This window comes from Palaemon carinicauda, chromosome 20 (assembly GCF_036898095.1).
Source record: "Palaemon carinicauda isolate YSFRI2023 chromosome 20, ASM3689809v2, whole genome shotgun sequence".
NCBI classification, from domain to species: Eukaryota; Metazoa; Arthropoda; class Malacostraca; order Decapoda; family Palaemonidae; genus Palaemon; species Palaemon carinicauda.
In genome coordinates this window covers 112580350-112598416 of record NC_090744.1, presented here as the reverse complement: position 1 = coordinate 112598416, position 18067 = coordinate 112580350, and the positions used below count along the sequence as shown (strand labels likewise).

Genomic DNA, 18067 nt, shown 5'->3' with positions numbered 1-18067 from the left:
TAGACCTGGGCAATAATACTGTTACCTATCAATAAATTATGATGCCAATCTTAACCCTTTGAGTGCCATTGGACGTATTTTATGTCCAGTAATTATCATTAGGAGCCTCCCCTGATGTTCATATGGTTTCCTCTTTGGAAACTGTTTATCAACAATTGCCTCTAAAATTCAAAATATTTCCCCTTTTGTTTTAATTGAGACATGGCTTTAGTAAATTATCGTTACTCTAGTAGTTAATGGAAGGAAACAAAACTGTAATGCAACAGACGCACTTTGCTATAGCAGTCTCTCTGTCACATCAGTTTGACACACTTAGTCTTTCACATGGTTAAACATTTTAGTTTGCTGTAAGAAGTCTTCCTTTGGATTTCTTAGCAATTACTACATGGATTGTTCAAGGGAAGTGATCCCGGCCGATTATGATCTGCATTCTCTTTGTGCCTCGTGTTAGGTCAATACAGTTATCTAAATAACCATTGTAAGGAGAGCAATGCTTCAATATTACAGTAGATTTTAATATGTTGCCAACTAAAGTAACAGTTCCAAGAGCAAGAGACAACTTGCTTTTAGCTCAGGGGGAAATCTATAGAAAACTTGGCTAGTTGATTATAGCGAAGATGATGACGTTAATGACATGCCAGCACCGTCATAATATTGTATGTCAATCGAAAGGAAATTTATTCAGCTAAGCAATATTAAAAGTTATAAAGTTCTATCTTGTATAGTTCTTGTGCTAAGATGAGATAAGTAAAATGACCAATAAAAAAAATACCTGGGGATTGAGGCCCATATCATTTAGTGAGGTCTTGGCACCCAAAGGGTCAATAAAAACAAGTGACTACAACCAAAAATATAAAGTATAACCTTGCAAATGAAAAAGGGATTTTGACAAAGGAAAAATCTATTACTGGGGAGATACCTGTGACGCCCGGTGAAAAGAGTCCTTCTTTACTCTTTTCTGATATAAATACTTCCAAATATACCAGAGAAATTTAAAGTATGGAATGCAGAGGTTACTACCCTCGCGCGAACACCCAGTGGGCGTCGTGTATAAAGCAGGGGCGTGTGAAAACCACTATTCACAGGCTGTCTTCCATTTAGATAATTCCTTCATCAAAGGGAAGGGCCGTAACAGAGGCCCTATCTGTTCTTCATCAACACAAACTTTCACTGGCCATTAGTTATATTTCCTTCTATTCGACAAAATTTCTATACACAAATACAATATCAAAAGTTTACTCGAGTATAATACAATAAACTTTGAAGCTAGTTAAAGTGTCTTTATGGTAAAAAACTTCCCTGCAAGTACTTATAAACAAATCAGAATGAGATATTCCATACCACTCCATAAAGAAATTATAAAAATACTAGATAATCATGTCCGCCAGCAACTTGAAAAGGAAATAGCACTAAACTATTCTTACAAGGTCATAGTTTCTGATGCTATTTATATAGTTCAGTTAATATTTATGAAAAAATACACTATCAAGCTTACCTAACCATTCTGTATGGGTAATATATCTTTTGAATAAGGAAAAATATACTGTAACTGCTATAAGATTATACTATACGCACCCATTTCACTTAAACTGCTATTCAGTTAGGCGTTATCAACTACCAGTATTGTGCACAAATTTCTCTGAAGTGAACCTGTCAATCTTTTAAATGCAACAAGAGTACACTGCCCTGAATTTTTCAGCTGCAATTTAAGAATTCAAATATTGTATCATTCAGAAGCTCTGTTAGTCACACGACAGGAAATCTAAGCAGGTCATGCGACACCGTGCAAAAATGCGTAACGGAAGAGCTTGCTTCTTGACGAAGCATACGTTGTGCTTTCTTCATTGTGTACATATAATAAGCACCAGCAAGGGAAGCAATAATCCTATGTAAAAACTACAATTCAATAATATGCCATTGATTCCAGAACTTATGTACCCACCCTGAGTATAAAATAGGAGTTGCACAGAATATTAGGGGAATCCAAAACTAAGAAAGTTTGAGCACTGATAACATCAGACTCTTCAACCAGTGCCAAGATCAACCTTTGCTGCAGTGACTTGCTGAACATTTGGGCTTCTTGCAGGTATCGGAACTGTCCAGCTTTTCACCAATTTCTGAAATGAAAAGATTTGGTATGCTATATAAAATGCAACTGGTAATTATTCATCTAATTTAGAATTACTGTATTGCTAAACCAACTACACCAGTAATGGAGTAAATTATACATTGCAACAATTTCCGATATATTTTCATAATTTTACTATGAGTACCACAAAACTTTGCTACCTGGGCTCATGCAATACAATTTCCAATGATGTTCGGAGAAGACCCCTTCAAAAGGGGTAGTCAATTTTTTTAGGACAATATGTCCGTACTAAAAGTTGGGACTTTGTGAAAAAATTCTAAGAGAATCCCAAACTAGTTGTTCTTGAGCAACTGAATTCAGATTCCAAATAAAATTTTCTTATGCTAATTTTGTCTAATTTCTCTCTAGGCTATGTTCCGTTCTGCTGGATAAATCGAGCTACAGTAACTTAGTAGTTAGAATAAAAACTAATTAATGTAAATAAAATATACTCTGCTAATATTTAAGAAATATAGAACTTTAAACTATGCCTCTTAAATATTTCAATCACACCATAAAATATTTTAACTTAGCATGCCTAAGGCACAATTTGGTTAACGTAAAAGATTTAAATTAAGACGACTTACTTCCATGTACCAGCACCCTTCAAAGCGGTTTGATCATAAAACGTTCAAAATCACTCGCTGAATACTGCAATACAAAATACAAAACCAATGGCATATATCCTTGATACTTACTGACTGTATCAGAAGATTTATTCTCATCAGTCCCCTGAACCTCCTCAAGGACCGCCTGATTGAATGTAAGGGATGCCAAGCGTAAGAAAAGAGCATCAACATTGTCTCCTGTCTTTGATGACACAGCCCAGTACTCAGCCCCAAGTCCATGTGCTACCCTCTTTGCTTCTACTTCTATTTGATTATATGCGCCCTCACTCTGAAAGTCAGTTATGGTAATTATCGAAAATCAAATTAATCTATGAAGATGTACACTTCAAATTTTCCAGGAACTGTAAATTGAGAGATATTCCAATGAAAAAACTCTTGAACCTAATAATCGGTTTTTAAGACTAAAATACGGAAAATTTCTAAAAAGCAATTATGATATTTTGATTATAAAATAAATTTTTGAATATACTTACCCGGTGAATATATAATAGCTGACGTCTCGGACGGCTCGACAGAAACCAAAAACTCGCGAGCGATCGCCATGAAGGTTGCGGGTGTGACCACCAGCGCCGACTATCGGCCAGATACCGCATATACTTGTAAACATCTCCAGTTCTTCTCATTCCGCTGGGTCTCTATCGGGGAGGAAGGGAGGGCCTTTAATTTATATATTCACCGGGTAAGTATATTCAAAAATTTATTTTATAATCAAAATATAATTTTTAAATATTAAACTTAGCCGGTGAATATATAATAGCTGATTCACACCCATGGTGGTGGGTAAAGACCAGTATTAATACAATAAAGGCGTATATGCTCATGAGTTTTTGACAATTATATCATAACAAAATCCAATTAAATATAGGTACCTGGTAAGGAAGCTGACTCTGACGATTACTCTGCCTTATTAGTCCGCTTTCCTCACGAAGCCCAGCCATCCTCTCAGGATGCTGAAAGACTCCCAGGAGCTGTTATATCCAGGGCGACCACCCATACAACAGGACCTCATCAAAACCCTTAATCTGGGCGCTCTCAAGAAACGACATTTGACCACCCGCCAAATCAAAAAAGGATGCGAAAGACTTCTCAGTCTTCCGTACAACCCAAGACAAGATTAAAAACATTTCAAGAGAAGATTAAAAGGATATTGGGATTAAGGGAATGTAGTGGTAGAACCCTCACCCACTACTGCACTCGCTGCAACGAATGGACCCATTGTGTAGCAGTCCTCATAAAGAGTCTGGACGTCTTTTAAGTAAAATGAAGCGAACACCGACTTGCTCCTCCAAAAGGTCGCGTCCATAATACTTCGCAGAGATCTGTTTTGCTTAAAAGCCACGGAAGTTGCTATCGCTCTTACTTCGTGCGTCTTGACCTTAAGTAAACAACGATCTTTTTCACTTAAGTGAGAATGTGCCTCTCGGATTAAAAATCTAATAAAATACGATAAAAGCATTTTTAGACATAGGCAATGAGGGCTTCTTAACGGAGCACCATAAGGCCTCAGATCCACCACGTAAAGATCTGGTACGAGCTAAATAAAACTTAAGAGCTCTAACTGGGCACAGTACTCTTTCAACCTCGTTGCCTACGATCTCTGATAGGCAAGGTACAGTATATCAAAAGATTTAGGCCAAGGACGAGAAGGCAGTTCATTTTTGGCCAAGAAACCAAGCTGAAGCGAACATGTGGCTTTATCTGTAGAGAAGCCGATGTTTTTACTAAAGGCATGGATCTCACTGACCCTTTTAGCCGAAGCCAAGCACACCAAAAAAAGCGTCTTGAGGGTGAGATCCTTCAGGGAGGCTGAATGCAATGGCTCAAACCTGTCGGACATTAGGAACCTTAGGACCACGTCTAAGTTCCAAGCAGGAGTTGACATACGACGCTCCTTAGAGGTCTCGAAGGACTTAAGGAGATCTTGGAGATCTTTATTATTGGACAGATCCAAGCCTCTATGTCTGAACACAGAAGCCAACATGCTCCTGTAACCCTTAATAGTGGGAGCAGAGAGGGAGCGAACATTTCTCAGATGCAGGAGAAAGTCTGCAATTTGGGCTACAGAGGTACTGGAAGAGGAAATGGATGATGACTTGCACCAATCTCTAAAGACCTCCCACTTCGACTGGTAGACCTTGATGGTAGATGTTCTCCTAGCCCTCACGATCGCTCTGGCTGCCTCCTTCGAAAATCCTCGAGCTCTTGAGAGTCTTTCGATAGTCTGAAGGCAGTCAGACGAAGCGCGGGGAGGCTTTGATGAAGACTCCTTACGAGGGGCTGCCGTAAGAGATCTACCCTTAGAGGAAGACTCCTTGGAATGTCTACAAGCCATTGAAGTACCCCGGTGAACCACTCTCTCGCGGGCCAGAGGGGAGCAACCAACGTCAACCTTGTCCCTTCGTGAGAGGCGAACTTCTGCAGCACCCTGTTGATGATCTTGAACGGCGGAAATGCGTACGCGTCCAGGTGAGACCAGTCCAGCAGAAAAGCATCTATGTGGGCTGCCTCTGGATCTGGGACTGGAGAGCAATAGGTCGGGAGCCTTTTGGTCAAAGAGGTCGCAAAGAGGTCTATGGTGGGTTGACCCCAAGTCATCCAAAGACTCTTGCACACGTCCTTGTGGAGGGTCCATTCTGTGGGGATCACCTGACCTCTCCGACTGAGACAGTCCGCCAAGACGTTCAATTACCCCTGGATGAACCTTGTCAACAGTGAGATGCCTCGATCTTTTGACCAGATGAGGAGGTCCCTTGCGATGACGAACAGTGTGTGGGAGTGAGTGCCTCCTTGCTTGGAGATGTACGCCAAGGCTGAGGTGTTGTCCGAATTCACTTCTACCACTTTGTTTCGTAGAAGACTCTCGAAACTCGTCAAGGCCAAGTGAACAGCCAACAGCTCCTTGCAGTTGATGTGCAGGCTCCTCTGATCCGACGTCCAAAGAACCGAACATTCCAGACCGTCCAGAGTCGCTCCCCAACCCAAATCCGACGCGTCTGAGAATAACACGTGGTTTGGGTTCTTGACCGCCAGGGACAGACCCTCTCGAAGACTTATGTTGCTGTCCCACCAGTTCAGGCACGTCTTTACTGGCTCGGAGATCGGGATTGAAACAGCTTCCAAAGTCTTGCCCTTGTCCCAATGGGAGTCTAGATGGAACTGGAGAGGGCGAAGGTGAAGTCTCCCTAGTGAGATAAATTGTTCCAGGGATGACAGAGTCCCTAGGAGGCTCATCCAACTTCTCACTGAGCAACGGTCTTTTCTCAGCATGAGGCGGACTTTGAGCTAGGCTTGATCTATCCTGGTGGCAGACGGAAAAGCCCGAAAAGCTAGACTGCGAATCTCCATCCCCAAATAGAGAATCGTCTGGGAGGGATTCAGTTGAGACTTTTCTAAGTTCACTAGCAGTCCCAACTCCTTTGCAAGCTCCAACGTCCATTGAAGGTCCTGCAGACAGCGATGACGGGACGACGCTCTGAGTAGCCAGTCGTCCAGGTACAGGGAGGCTCGAATTCCCGATAAATGAAGAAATTTTGCCACATTCCTCATGAGCCTCGTAAAAACAAGAGGAGCAGGGCTGAGGCCGAAGCACAGTGCTCAGAACTGGTACACCACATTCCTGTATACAAACCTTAGATACGATTGAGAATCCGGGTGTATAGGAATGTGGAAGTACGCATCCTGCAGGTTGAGAGAGACCATCCAGTCTCCCTCTCTGACCGCTGCTAGGACGGACTTCGTGGTCTCCATCGTAAATTTTGTTTTTACAACAAAAACGTTGAGCGCACTGACATCCAGCACTGGCCTCCAACCTCCTGTATGCTTTGGGACTAGGAAGAGACGGTTGTAAAATCCCGGTGATTGAAGGTCCGAGACTTTCACCACCGCTCCCTTCTCTAGCAACTGAGACACCTGCTGATGTAGAGCTTGTCTCCTTGACTCCTCTCGATACCTGGGAGAGAGGTCTAAAGGAACTGTTACTAGAGGAGGTCTCCGTACAAAAGGTATTTTGTACCCCTCCTTGAGCAACAACACAGACTCTCGGTCTGCACCCCTCTTCTCCCAGGCCTGCCAGAAGTTGTTCAGTCTGGCCCCACCGCTGTCTGAAGACGTGGGCAGTCAGACTCTGCCACGAGAGGACTTGGATCCTCTCCTCTTGCCTCTTTTACTGTCGGCACGAGCGCCTCCCCTACTGGGGGCTCTGCCACGAAAGGGCGGGATAAACCTCGTCGCTGGGGTATCGATCTTGGGTCTTACGACATAAGACGATGAAGGAGCAGCCTTGCGCGCCGACGTAGCCATCAGGTCGTGGGTATCCTTCTGCACCAGAGAAGCCGCAATATCCTTGATCAACTGCTGAGGAAACAAGGCAGATGACAACGGGGCAAAGAGAAGTTCCGACCTTTGGCAGGGAGTTACTCCTGCCGAAAGGAACGAGCAAAGAGTCTCCCTCTTCTTCAGGACTCCTGCCGTAAAGGTAGCGGCGAGCTCATTAGAGCCATCACGGATGGCTTTGTCCATGCAGGACATAATAAGCACGGAAACATCACGGTCGGCCGAAGAGATCTTCCTGCTTAAGGCTCTTAGCGACCAATCTAAGAAGTTAAAAACTTCGAAGGCCCTGTAAACCCCTTTGAGGAGATGGTCAAGGTCCGAGGAGGACCAGTAAACTTTAGAGCGTCTCATGGCCAGGCGACAGGGAGAGTCTACGAGGCTTGAGAAGTCTCCCTGGGCAGAGGCAGGAACTCCCAAGCCGAGAACTTCTCCCGTGTCATACCAGACGCTCGCTCTAGAAGCCAGTTTAAAAGGAGGGAAAGCAAAGGCTGTCTTCCCCAAACTCCTCCTGGTGATCAACCAGTCGCCTAGCAAACGTAAAGCTCTCTTAGAAGAGCGAGAGAGCACTAGCTTAGTAAACGAAGGCTTCGAAGTAGCTAGGCCTAGCGTAAACTCTGACGGAGGCGAACGAGGAGCAGCAGTTACAAAATGGTCCGGAAACAGATCCTTAAAAATCAGCATGATTTTTTTAAAGTCCATAGAGGGCTGAGCAGCTTTAGGCTCCTCTCCGTCTGACAAAGTCCCCAAAGGAATATCGGTTGGAGGAGGATCAGCAACTTCCTCATCTGAAGGAACCTCGTCCGACAATTGCCGAGTCTCATGAAAAGGAGAGACCTGCCGCGGCGGCAACGCTTGACAGGCAATGTCTAAAAGCAAAGGAGCAGCAGTAGCAGTAGAGGAAGGGATGTCACGCCGCTGCTGAAAGGACTGAAATCCTTGTGACTGACCAACAACAACAACTGAAGTTGATTGACGCTCTACGTCACGTCGGAACTGCCTTGACTGCATAGACTGAGCAGGCAAAACAACCTCCGACTGCGGTGATTGACGCTCAACGTCACGTCGAGGCAACGGAGCCGGTCGGCGAAGGTCAGGTCGGGGCTGCGGCGGCAGCGGCTGAACGTCAACATGAGACTGCGGCAGGGGCTGAACGTCAACACGAGGCTGCGGCAGCGGCTGAAAGTCAACACGAGACTGCAGCGAGGGAGGATCCATGTCACGTGACTGACGTGAAAAACTACTGACATCACGTTTCAAAGTACAAGAAACGTCGGCACTAACGTCAAACGGACGAGTAAATACTCGTTTGGGCGGCTGACGGCCAGAGTCTCGTTCAGCGTAACGGCGACTCGAAAGCAAAGGATCATCGCGAACCTGCTCAACGTCATACTCCTCCATAAGGGAGGCAAGCTTAGTCTGCATGTCCCGCAGGACAACCCACTTTGGATCAACGGGAGTCGGAACGGGCCGAGACGACGGTAACGTCTGTGTTGGCAAAACATTGCCTTTACCGCGACCCTCGGACCCCGTGTTACGCTTGCGTTTAATAGGCGAACAGTCTTCCGACGACTGAAAAGGGTCAGAGCTGTCCCAATGGCTACAGCAAGGATGCTGGACCTGTCCTGAAGGGACTGACTTTCGCTTCAAGGGTCTAGAAACCTTGCTCCAAGGTTTCTTGTGCGAAAAGTCTTCGGATGACGAGGAGAACACAGTCTCACCCGTCTTATGGTAAGGGTGATCTTGACGAGAAACGTCCGATACCAAAGAGGGAACATCTGTACGTTGGTTAAAGCCTCTCGTCCCCTTAAGTCCTACGACATTACTTCTCCCTGGTGCAGGGGAGCCTGAAAGAGGTCTCGGACTAGGGGAGCGACAAGCACGAACAGACGAACCCTCGGTCGCAACACTAAATACACTTTGCGCACTTATCACTTTATCACTACGATTTTCTGATTTACCACTCTGACACTTCAATAATTTCACATCTGACATGAGTTGGTTACGGTCCGATGCTAAGGACTCAACTTTTTCGCCTAAAGCTTGAATCGCAAGAAACATATCCCGCATGGACGGTTCATGAGTGCTAGTAGGGGGTTCAGGAACAACTACTACAGGGGAAGGATTAGGAAAAATCCAACGACCTAGAGGAGCTTCTCCTCACCCTATCTCTCTCCAGCTTACGAGTATATTTATCATATTCAAGCCAGTCGAATTCCGACAAGACCACGCACTCATCACACCGATCTCCTAATTGGCAGGATTTTCCCCGGCAATTAGAACAAACGGTATGTGGGTCGAGAGAGGCCTTGGGAAGACGTTTGTTACAATCCCTCGCATTACACTTGCGAAATTTAGGTCCAGGGATAGGAGAAGGGTCAGCCATATTGAACAATCAGAGAAAATCCAAAACAAAACCAAAGTCATCAACAAAAAACACTAGCCAAAAAAGGGTTTCAAGAGTTTTAATTGAAGAAAAAACACACGTCACAGCGAAAGCTCAAAAACAACCAAAATAAAGTACTTCACCAAAAAGGACGAAAACTCAAGGTCATCAGCGAGCGGAATCAACTTGTCGATAAGACCGACAGAGAAGAACTGGAGATGTTTACAAGTATATGCGGTATCTGGCCGATAGTCGGCGCTGGTGGTCACACCCGCAACCTTCATGGCGATCGCTCGCGAGTTTTTGGTTTCTGTCGCGCCGTCCGAGACGTCAGCTATTATATATTCACCGGCTAAGTTTAATATTTAAAATGTATTTTTCCTAACTACTGTATACAAAACTTACTCCTTTACTCAGGTTTTTATTTTGGTGTAGGACAACTATTATTTCTAAACTTACCTTTCAAAACTAAAATGACATCAGTTCAACAATGACACTCCCCAAGGGGAGAAACCACAGGGGTTACTTTGATGGGAATCACAACACTACGGATTACTGTCACAGGGGAAGTGGTAGGAACTATCACATGCTGGTAACACTGACAAGGATAATGGGAGCCTGGGTTAATGGCACAGGGGTGACCGACAAAGGGATGACAGGCATTAGTAACCTATAAAGGGGGGACAGGCACAGGTACCAGACAAACAAGAGACACGCTCGGGTGACCGACAAAGGGGCGACAGACACAAAAAGTGTGACAAGCACAGAGGAGACACACAGGGGCGACGCATGCAAGGGCAACACGCACTGAGGTCACATACACGGGCGATACACAAAGATTTCATTGGCACCCGAGCCTTCTTACTGGCTTCAGTAGAGGCACTTTCACAGGAACAGAAGTCTCCATTGGCTTTGGTCTCAATAAAGGAATCACCATTGGTGTCACTGGCACTGGGATCACCAATGGTTTCAATGGGGTTTGGTTGGAATCATCGGCACAGGGGACACCTGGGCCGAATAGCCTTGGTCACTAGCTCTTTCAAAAATGACAGTAGGCTTTCCTGCTATACCGTACTTGGGCCAAACTTGTCATTGGTGGTCTGCATAGCAAGAACGTCCAGCAAATCTTCATGTGCAATGATCAATGGGAAACCACCACACACTACCAACCTTGGAAAACTTGCTGATGTAGATCAGAGTTCTTCCTGCTTCTGAAGCATATTCCTTGGGAACCAAGCCCAGGGTTTATACCTAAAAGTTGTAGCGATCAGCTAACTCGATGGAGCGAAAGGTGCTATACAGCCTTTGCAGCATTATCTTATGCATTGCCAAGAATGGCACTAAAGAAGACTTTGCCTTCCTTACTCCTCAAGAGAATATGCTTGTCCTTGAACAGGAGGCCGTGTTCTACACTCGGCACACTGGGATGATTGCATACAATCATGCCCCTACAAAAAGCACAGAGTGAATGGGAATCTAATCCAGATTTAGCCATGAACCCATGTAGTGCCCTTCTCCCCTGCAAACTAATTCCTTTTATGTTTCATTATTAACATGAAGCCAATATTAAACAGCCTTGTGTACGACAACAGTACATCTGCACTTGTTGCAGTCTAAGACATAAATGAAGTCTTTGACAGGAGGAGGAGCTACTTACACCACTACCCACATGTTGTTAACTACCTTATTAACAGGTCAATGGCATTTCCAGCTCAGCATACAACATTATCTATTTCAAAGGATGGAAGGTTTGTATGCACAGATAAATATTTAAAACCTGATTCACATGAAATGAGAAAAATGCTACTCACCATCAAGTCACGCTTTGTACCAACAAGAAAGACAAGAGGACTGGTATTACGATTTGCCTCCTTAGCTTCTTCCAGCCACTGAGCTGTGTGGGCTAATGTCACTATATTAGTGACGTCAAACACGACCATCACCGCTGTTGACAAGGATATACAATTTTTCACATCATCATGGAAGCATGTAAGAGATACAACAATCCTTAAAAGCTCTGATAAGGTACAAAACAAATCGATATTAACCCTTTTATCCCCAAAGGACGTACTGGTACGTTTCACAAAAGCCATCCCTTTACCCCCATGGATGTACCGGTACGTCCTTGCAAAAAAATGGTATAAAATTTTTTTTTTTTCATATTTTTGATAATTTTTTGAGAAAATTCAGACATTTTCCAAGAGAATGAGACCAACCTGACCTCTCTATGACAAAAATTAAGGCTGTTAGAGCAATTTAAAAAAAAATATACAGCATAATGTGCTGGGAAAAAATAACACCCTGGGGGTTAAGGGTTGGAAATTTCCAAATAGCCTGGGGGTGAAAGGGTTAATAAGATCAATAGAAAATTCTCTTCATATAATACAGTATTTACTTGATGAGAACTACCCCAGTACTTATGTTCTTCATACCTAGCATACAATGTAGTTTCACAATACTATTGAATAATAACTGAAGGTCATTAAGATATAAGAAATTTTCTTACCATTAGCACCTCTGTAATAGGAAGCAGCTATGCATTTGAATCTCTCTTGTCCAGCTGTATCCCATCTGAAAATATGAAAAAAATATATTGTACAACCTACCCCAATATAACAACTACTACAAAAGGTTCCGACGTTATGGCAAATATAATCAATGTATGGAATTCCATTCTCTTTCAAAACTAATGTTCATGAGGTTAAAATAACCAGCGAAGAGTAGAAAAGTTTCTTGGATAATTAGGCGACATAACTGAACTTAGGCGACATAACTGAACTTAGGCGACATAACTGAACTTAGAAAATACGAAGTATTGTAAAGTACAAACTGTACAAAGAAAAAATATATATATCTCAAATTTTATATCTAAATACAATATACAGTTTTATGAAAAGAAAAGATGAAAATCAAATCTAACCATTCTTTAGGTCTTGCATGCACCAAAAAAAAACTTACTTGTGAACACACACACAGGCACATGCATACATAAATACACACACACACACCAGATATCACTTAGAAACAATATTCTAAAAGCCAACTAAGTTATGGAACATGCTGGAGATCAAAGAACATGGTAGGCATGGTTTACATGATGAAAGTTGAATGTTTTTATGGACCATTAACAAAATATTCACTTAAAATCCAACACATAACATACTTCATCAAAGCTACAAGGATAAAAATCTTAATGATTGCTTTTTCAATAAGTACTGTACATAAGGTATGATTATGATAATGCACCAGTATGTAGAGAACATTCTATCTTAAGTCACAGGAACAAGAAATTTTGGTTCAACTACATGCAAAAATTACATTTAATTACAGTATGAATTGATAACAGTTCAAAGAAAACATGCATCAAATATAAAAAATTTACATTGATGCAGAGCACAGTGTTAAGATTAATCCCGAGGCTGAATTGATTAAAATGATTATTACTAGGCAGGAGAGCTAAATGTATACTTGCAAAGTTTTCAAGGTGACCTATCTCTTTACATATATTTTTAATGAACTACTGATAGATAGCCCTTTCTCGGATGTATTCATAGATAATTTACTAATAGTGTTTGAAAAAAAAAAGAAATTTCTGGAATGAGTATTTTCTGGGAAACTTCCTATCCACATTGGTTACTTTTAACAGCGTGCCTCGTCTGGCATCATTATTTCTTGCTATAATCCTATTGCCTATCTTAAGAATTTAGTATTTACCCTAACAACATTTACTGTATATAGAGTAGTTTACTATGATGCAATGTACCTATAAATACCTAGCAACATTTATGCAATCAGCCAGTTTGGCCAATACAAGATTTCACCAATGAATTTCACCAGCATTCGAAGAGGTGAAAGAACCCTAATAAGAAAGCCTACTAAAGATAAAACTTAACCCAAATCTTATGGCATCGAGGCTTTTCAAGAACATGGTATGTACTTTCTTAGAACAACTCTACAATATAAAGTACAGTATAACTTAACCTTTGTAGAATAGAAATTTAGTATAGTCATGAGATTGAGCTATGCGGACATCGATGCTTTTAAAATGCAGTCATCCAAAAGGGGTTAGGACACTTGCAAAATAATTTCTGGGCTCAACCTGTGCCGGCCAGTGAAATGCTCCTAAAGCACCATTTCTAAAGAATATAACTGCTAAAATATTACCAGCGAAAAAATGCATAGGAATGCTAGGTTGAACTAGCTCGCTCACCTATTGGTGTCGGTATAATCTAGGGCGTAATATGACCAGAGGTCTCGTACCATTTAGATATTTCCTCTTCAAAATCCCTCAATAGTGAGGTGCGGTTCAACCTCCCCTGCCGCGCAGACTAGTACTACTAACTCTACCCACGCTTGCCCAGCACTCCTTTTTAGCACCCGATACGTTAAGTTTTGTTGTGTTTACCTCGGTGTTTTTTGGATTATTTTCTCCCTCTACGCATCGATGGTGGAATCCCAAGTTACTCCATCGAAGTTAAGTACTTTATCCATGAGTTTTAAGCGTGAATGGGCAGTGTAGCCTTTGTTTTATTAATTCAGAAGTGATTTATAGTGAATAGCGTTCCCGTTCTAACCGTTCGTGGTTCCACGGCTCCTGCCCTTTCTCGCTAGTTCGTTCGTTATTCCTTTCATCATTGTTATTCGTTCAAACTTTTTGGGAGAATTTTACCTTTACACCGATTATATGCTTTCAACTTTAGCGTATCATTATTATTATACTATGGTATCAGTGTTACGTATCATTAAGGCTTCAGTTATGTTGGCATGCCTGCCTTCGTGCATATAGTGGATAGCGTTCCCGCGGGGGACTGTTTTGCTGTTTTTTCTAGGAGCATTTCACTTTGATGTTATAAATGACTATTAGTTTTATTTTCGCTCCACATAGTTTTATGTTTTGGTTCGAGTGGGACTCTCGCGTAGCTCTTTAATTGTGTTACTGTTCGGTATCTACCCGCTTCAGTAGTAAGGTTTTTACTTGTGTAGTAAAAGAAATAATTGTACCAAGGCATCAGATGTTGTGCGAGTAATACCAAACCATTTAAATGAAAGCCAATAAAATGATAAATTACTATGGATTCCAACAGATCATTCCTAAAGCTTTGCAAATAATATACTGTACGGTATATCGTCTCAGATTTACAGAAAGTGCATGATGAATTCTTACTATTTTAGTCTTAAAAGCTCGTCTACATAAATGGTCAAATGATTTCTAAATTCACAAGATCAACTGTATATAAGTAAAAGCATAATAAAGCTGTTGGTCAAAGTCTTTGAGTGTATTGACAAATGATGCCATCTCCCAAGGTTTCCAATTGGTTTCTAAATCAGATTTGCCTAAAGAGTATCTAGCTCCATCCATAGAAACTTTCAGCAGCTATTTTACATATATCCAGACTGCCAATTCACACTAATTGGTGCCTAAAATAAAGGGATTTTGACGAAGGAAAAATCTATTTCTGGGGAGGGACATGTGGCGCCCGGTGAAAAGGGGTCCTTCTAATACACTTTTCTGATAAAATCTTCCAATTATACCAGAGAAAGATAAAAGCATGGAATGCAGAGGTTACTACCCTCGCGCGAGCACCTTATGGGTGTCGTGTATAAAGCAAAGGCGCGTGAAAGCCACTATTCACAGGCTGTCTTCCATTTAGTTAATTCCTTCGTCAAAGGGATGGGCCGATACAGAGGCCCCAGCCAATCTACCAGAGCCACGCCACCCACGCCCGACGCGAGCGTCATCTGAACAACATCCTTCTTTTTGGACTGCTACAATTGTGTGTAATTTGTTGTGCTCTCGGCGTATTTTCACACTCGTGGATTTATTTCGTCATGACCGAAGCTCCATCTTCACCCATTACAATGTTAAGTACCATAGTTTGTTTTGACAGCTTTTTGTAGTACCGGGCTTTTGTCTTAAATCAGTTTCATTTGGTAAGCAAATCTAAAAACCATTAGGCTATAGTTCTCAATGATTTTATTTCTTGTACCTATATTTTCTTTGATGTATTTTATATCAATAATGCCTTCATGAATAGAAAGATTTCATTTTGTTTGATTACAATGTGTTTTGTATATTGAGCGGTATCAAGCTTGGTAAAGCTTCCATAAGCTTATCTTAACATATCACTCCATAGTCAAACAAATGAAAATAATTAAAACAGATACAGTAGGGTCCCGAATTATGCGAGAATTTGGTCGATTAATGACCTCGTGTAAATGGAAAATCGCGAATTTCGAAACACACAACTAACAGAAATAATTCCATTGTGGCCATGGCAACCAGCAATTTGCCTATTCAAATGTGTTTACTACCCATTTCCAATACTTTCTTTGTACTATACTGTATTTCTTTATAATATCAAATTGTTTTTGTAAATAAATAAAACATTTAATATACTTTAAAGTTCTAATAACTTGAAAAATGGTTAAAATTATAACCAGGATAGGTGTAAACACCACATATTTCCCGTTACAACACAACCCAAAATACAGACAAATTTCAATGTTTGTCATATCTATTGTATAATACAACTGGTGAATAGCAAAACCATCACTCTATAGACTAGCTTGTTGTATGATTGAAAATCCAGAATTATCAAAATAAAGGCGATTTTATATCATGCGTTTCCTAAACACGCTAAAAAGCAGAATAGAAAACGACAACCAATGTTTTGTTTACGTTTAACTCTGATCACAACGAAGAAACAGACGCATTTATACATCTGTGTTTTTGAATTGACAGCAATTTTACCAAGTACAGATTATATGTTGAATTTGTTATTACCAATGTTCTAATTATTTTTTATTAGAACTTTCAAATAAATGAAATGAATGCCATTTATGAAATGTTTTTCTTTATGATGCCGCCTGAAACGGAAACCTTCCATTTGTTTACGCTCCATCTTCGATCATAATAAACAAACGAATGCATTAAACACACATGATCTAAGTCATAACTAATGATATTACAAACATTTAGTAAACATTATGTTATTACAAATATTTTACTTACCGTATCCATATAAATTCCTAAATTCGTAGCAAAGCTGGAATTTTTTTTTTCCTTATGCGTTTAATCCACAATAGCAAACTGCCGCTAATGACAGAGTGATAACTTACGATAATTCTAAACTGTTACGAAAGATAATTGTCCTTTCCATATCCAAAATACTTTTCCTAACTTCAGTTATAAGTCAACTTGTACCCACCTCAATTATGGATCCATATGCAAAAAAGGTAAAAGAAGAAAGTACTAGGCCTATTTTTAAAGTCACCGAACAATTAGGTTACCGCTATAACGTTCGATGTGAGAGAGAGAGAGAGAGAGAGAGAGAGAGAGAGAGAGAGAGAGAGAGAGAGAGAGAGAGAGAGAGAGATGGTTTTAAAGTACTAAACAATAAATATGATAGGTTATAACACATTGGTGTTTATGTAATATTAACTGTATAGATGGTTTGAATAAGTTAAGAAATGGTGTAAACAATTCTTTGTTATTGTATTCGCGCGGAAGCTAGACATCAGCTGATGTGATCACAGCCAAAAGTAAAACAAAAATAAGTTAGCAATACTCGATTTTTAAAACACACCCGAAATTTAACAACATAAGTACATGTTTTATTATAGCGCAATTGACATTTAAAGAGTAAAAATTTTCTGGAATAGAATGGTGTTTCCTAAAAAATAGTGGTTTGCTGACGAAATCGGTTACCGTATTTTAAGCTATGATTGAAATGGATGTATACACGGTATAATTTTTTCGTTTTGTATTTAATTGACACTTCAAGAAAACCGATTTTGGTTTCTTCATCTATTTGTAAGTAATGTATAACGAGAGAGAGAGAGAGAGAGAGAGAGAGAGAGAGAGAGAGAGAGAGAGAGAGAGAGAGAGAGAGAGAGAGATTATGACGCAGAAGGTTACAGACCTAGAACAGGGGAGGATGAAGGTGGGGGGAGTGATGAGATAGGCTGGGTGGACTCGCAGGGGAGACGGTAGGAGACGGGGGAAGGGGGGATTTGGTTGCCAGTGGCTAAAAATAGATTCTGAAAGACGGTAAAGGGAAAAACGAATCCCATCGAATAAACAGAATAAGGAAAGGGAATAAGATCCAGAGGAATAATAGATATAATGGAATGAAAATGACTAGATGGTGTTAGTTGTGATAAGAATAATTTAGATATTTGAAATAAGAGTGTCTGAGGAGGTATAGAAGGAATTCGTGATAAATATAGAGGAATATCAAAGGATACAGTTAGTTTGCATTAAAGGGTTTGTTATCGTTTATCGGCAGTGAATAGCCTAAACTTCGGTAAAGAGTCGTCAATATTTTGTCATATTTTAAACAGTATACATTTGATTTGCAAACATTGGTTTTGTAGAGTAGACGGTAAAATAAAATCTAGAGAGAGAGAGAGAGAGAGAGAGAGATTTGGCAGTCTCTCTCTCTCTCTCTCTCTCTCTCTCTCTCTCTCTCTCTAGATTAGAGAGAGAGAGAGAGAGAGAGAGAGAGAGAGATTTCTGCCAAATCTCTCTCTCTCTCTCTCTCTCTCTCTCTCTCTCTCTCTCTCTCTCTCTCTCTCTCTCTCTCTCTCTCTCTC

At 41.1% G+C, this 18067-nt stretch overlaps 1 protein-coding gene across 3 annotated transcripts in view; it reads right to left on the bottom strand.

Annotated features, from left to right (window-relative positions):
• Nucleotides 1-1165: 1165 nt before the first annotated feature.
• Nucleotides 1166-18067, bottom strand: part of LOC137614380 (ras-related protein Rab-34-like) — a 31718-nt gene continuing 14816 nt past the window's right edge. For all 3 annotated transcript variants that reach the window (XM_068344171.1, XM_068344169.1, XM_068344170.1), the window contains 4 exons: nucleotides 11979-12043; nucleotides 11284-11417; nucleotides 2827-3025; nucleotides 1166-2117 (listed from right to left, as the gene is read on the bottom strand). In XM_068344171.1, coding sequence (XP_068200272.1) covers nucleotides 2041-2117; nucleotides 2827-3025; nucleotides 11284-11417; nucleotides 11979-12043 — 475 coding nt within the window. In that variant the 3' untranslated portion in view covers nucleotides 1166-2040. The remainder of the gene's footprint in view (nucleotides 2118-2826; nucleotides 3026-11283; nucleotides 11418-11978; nucleotides 12044-18067) is intronic.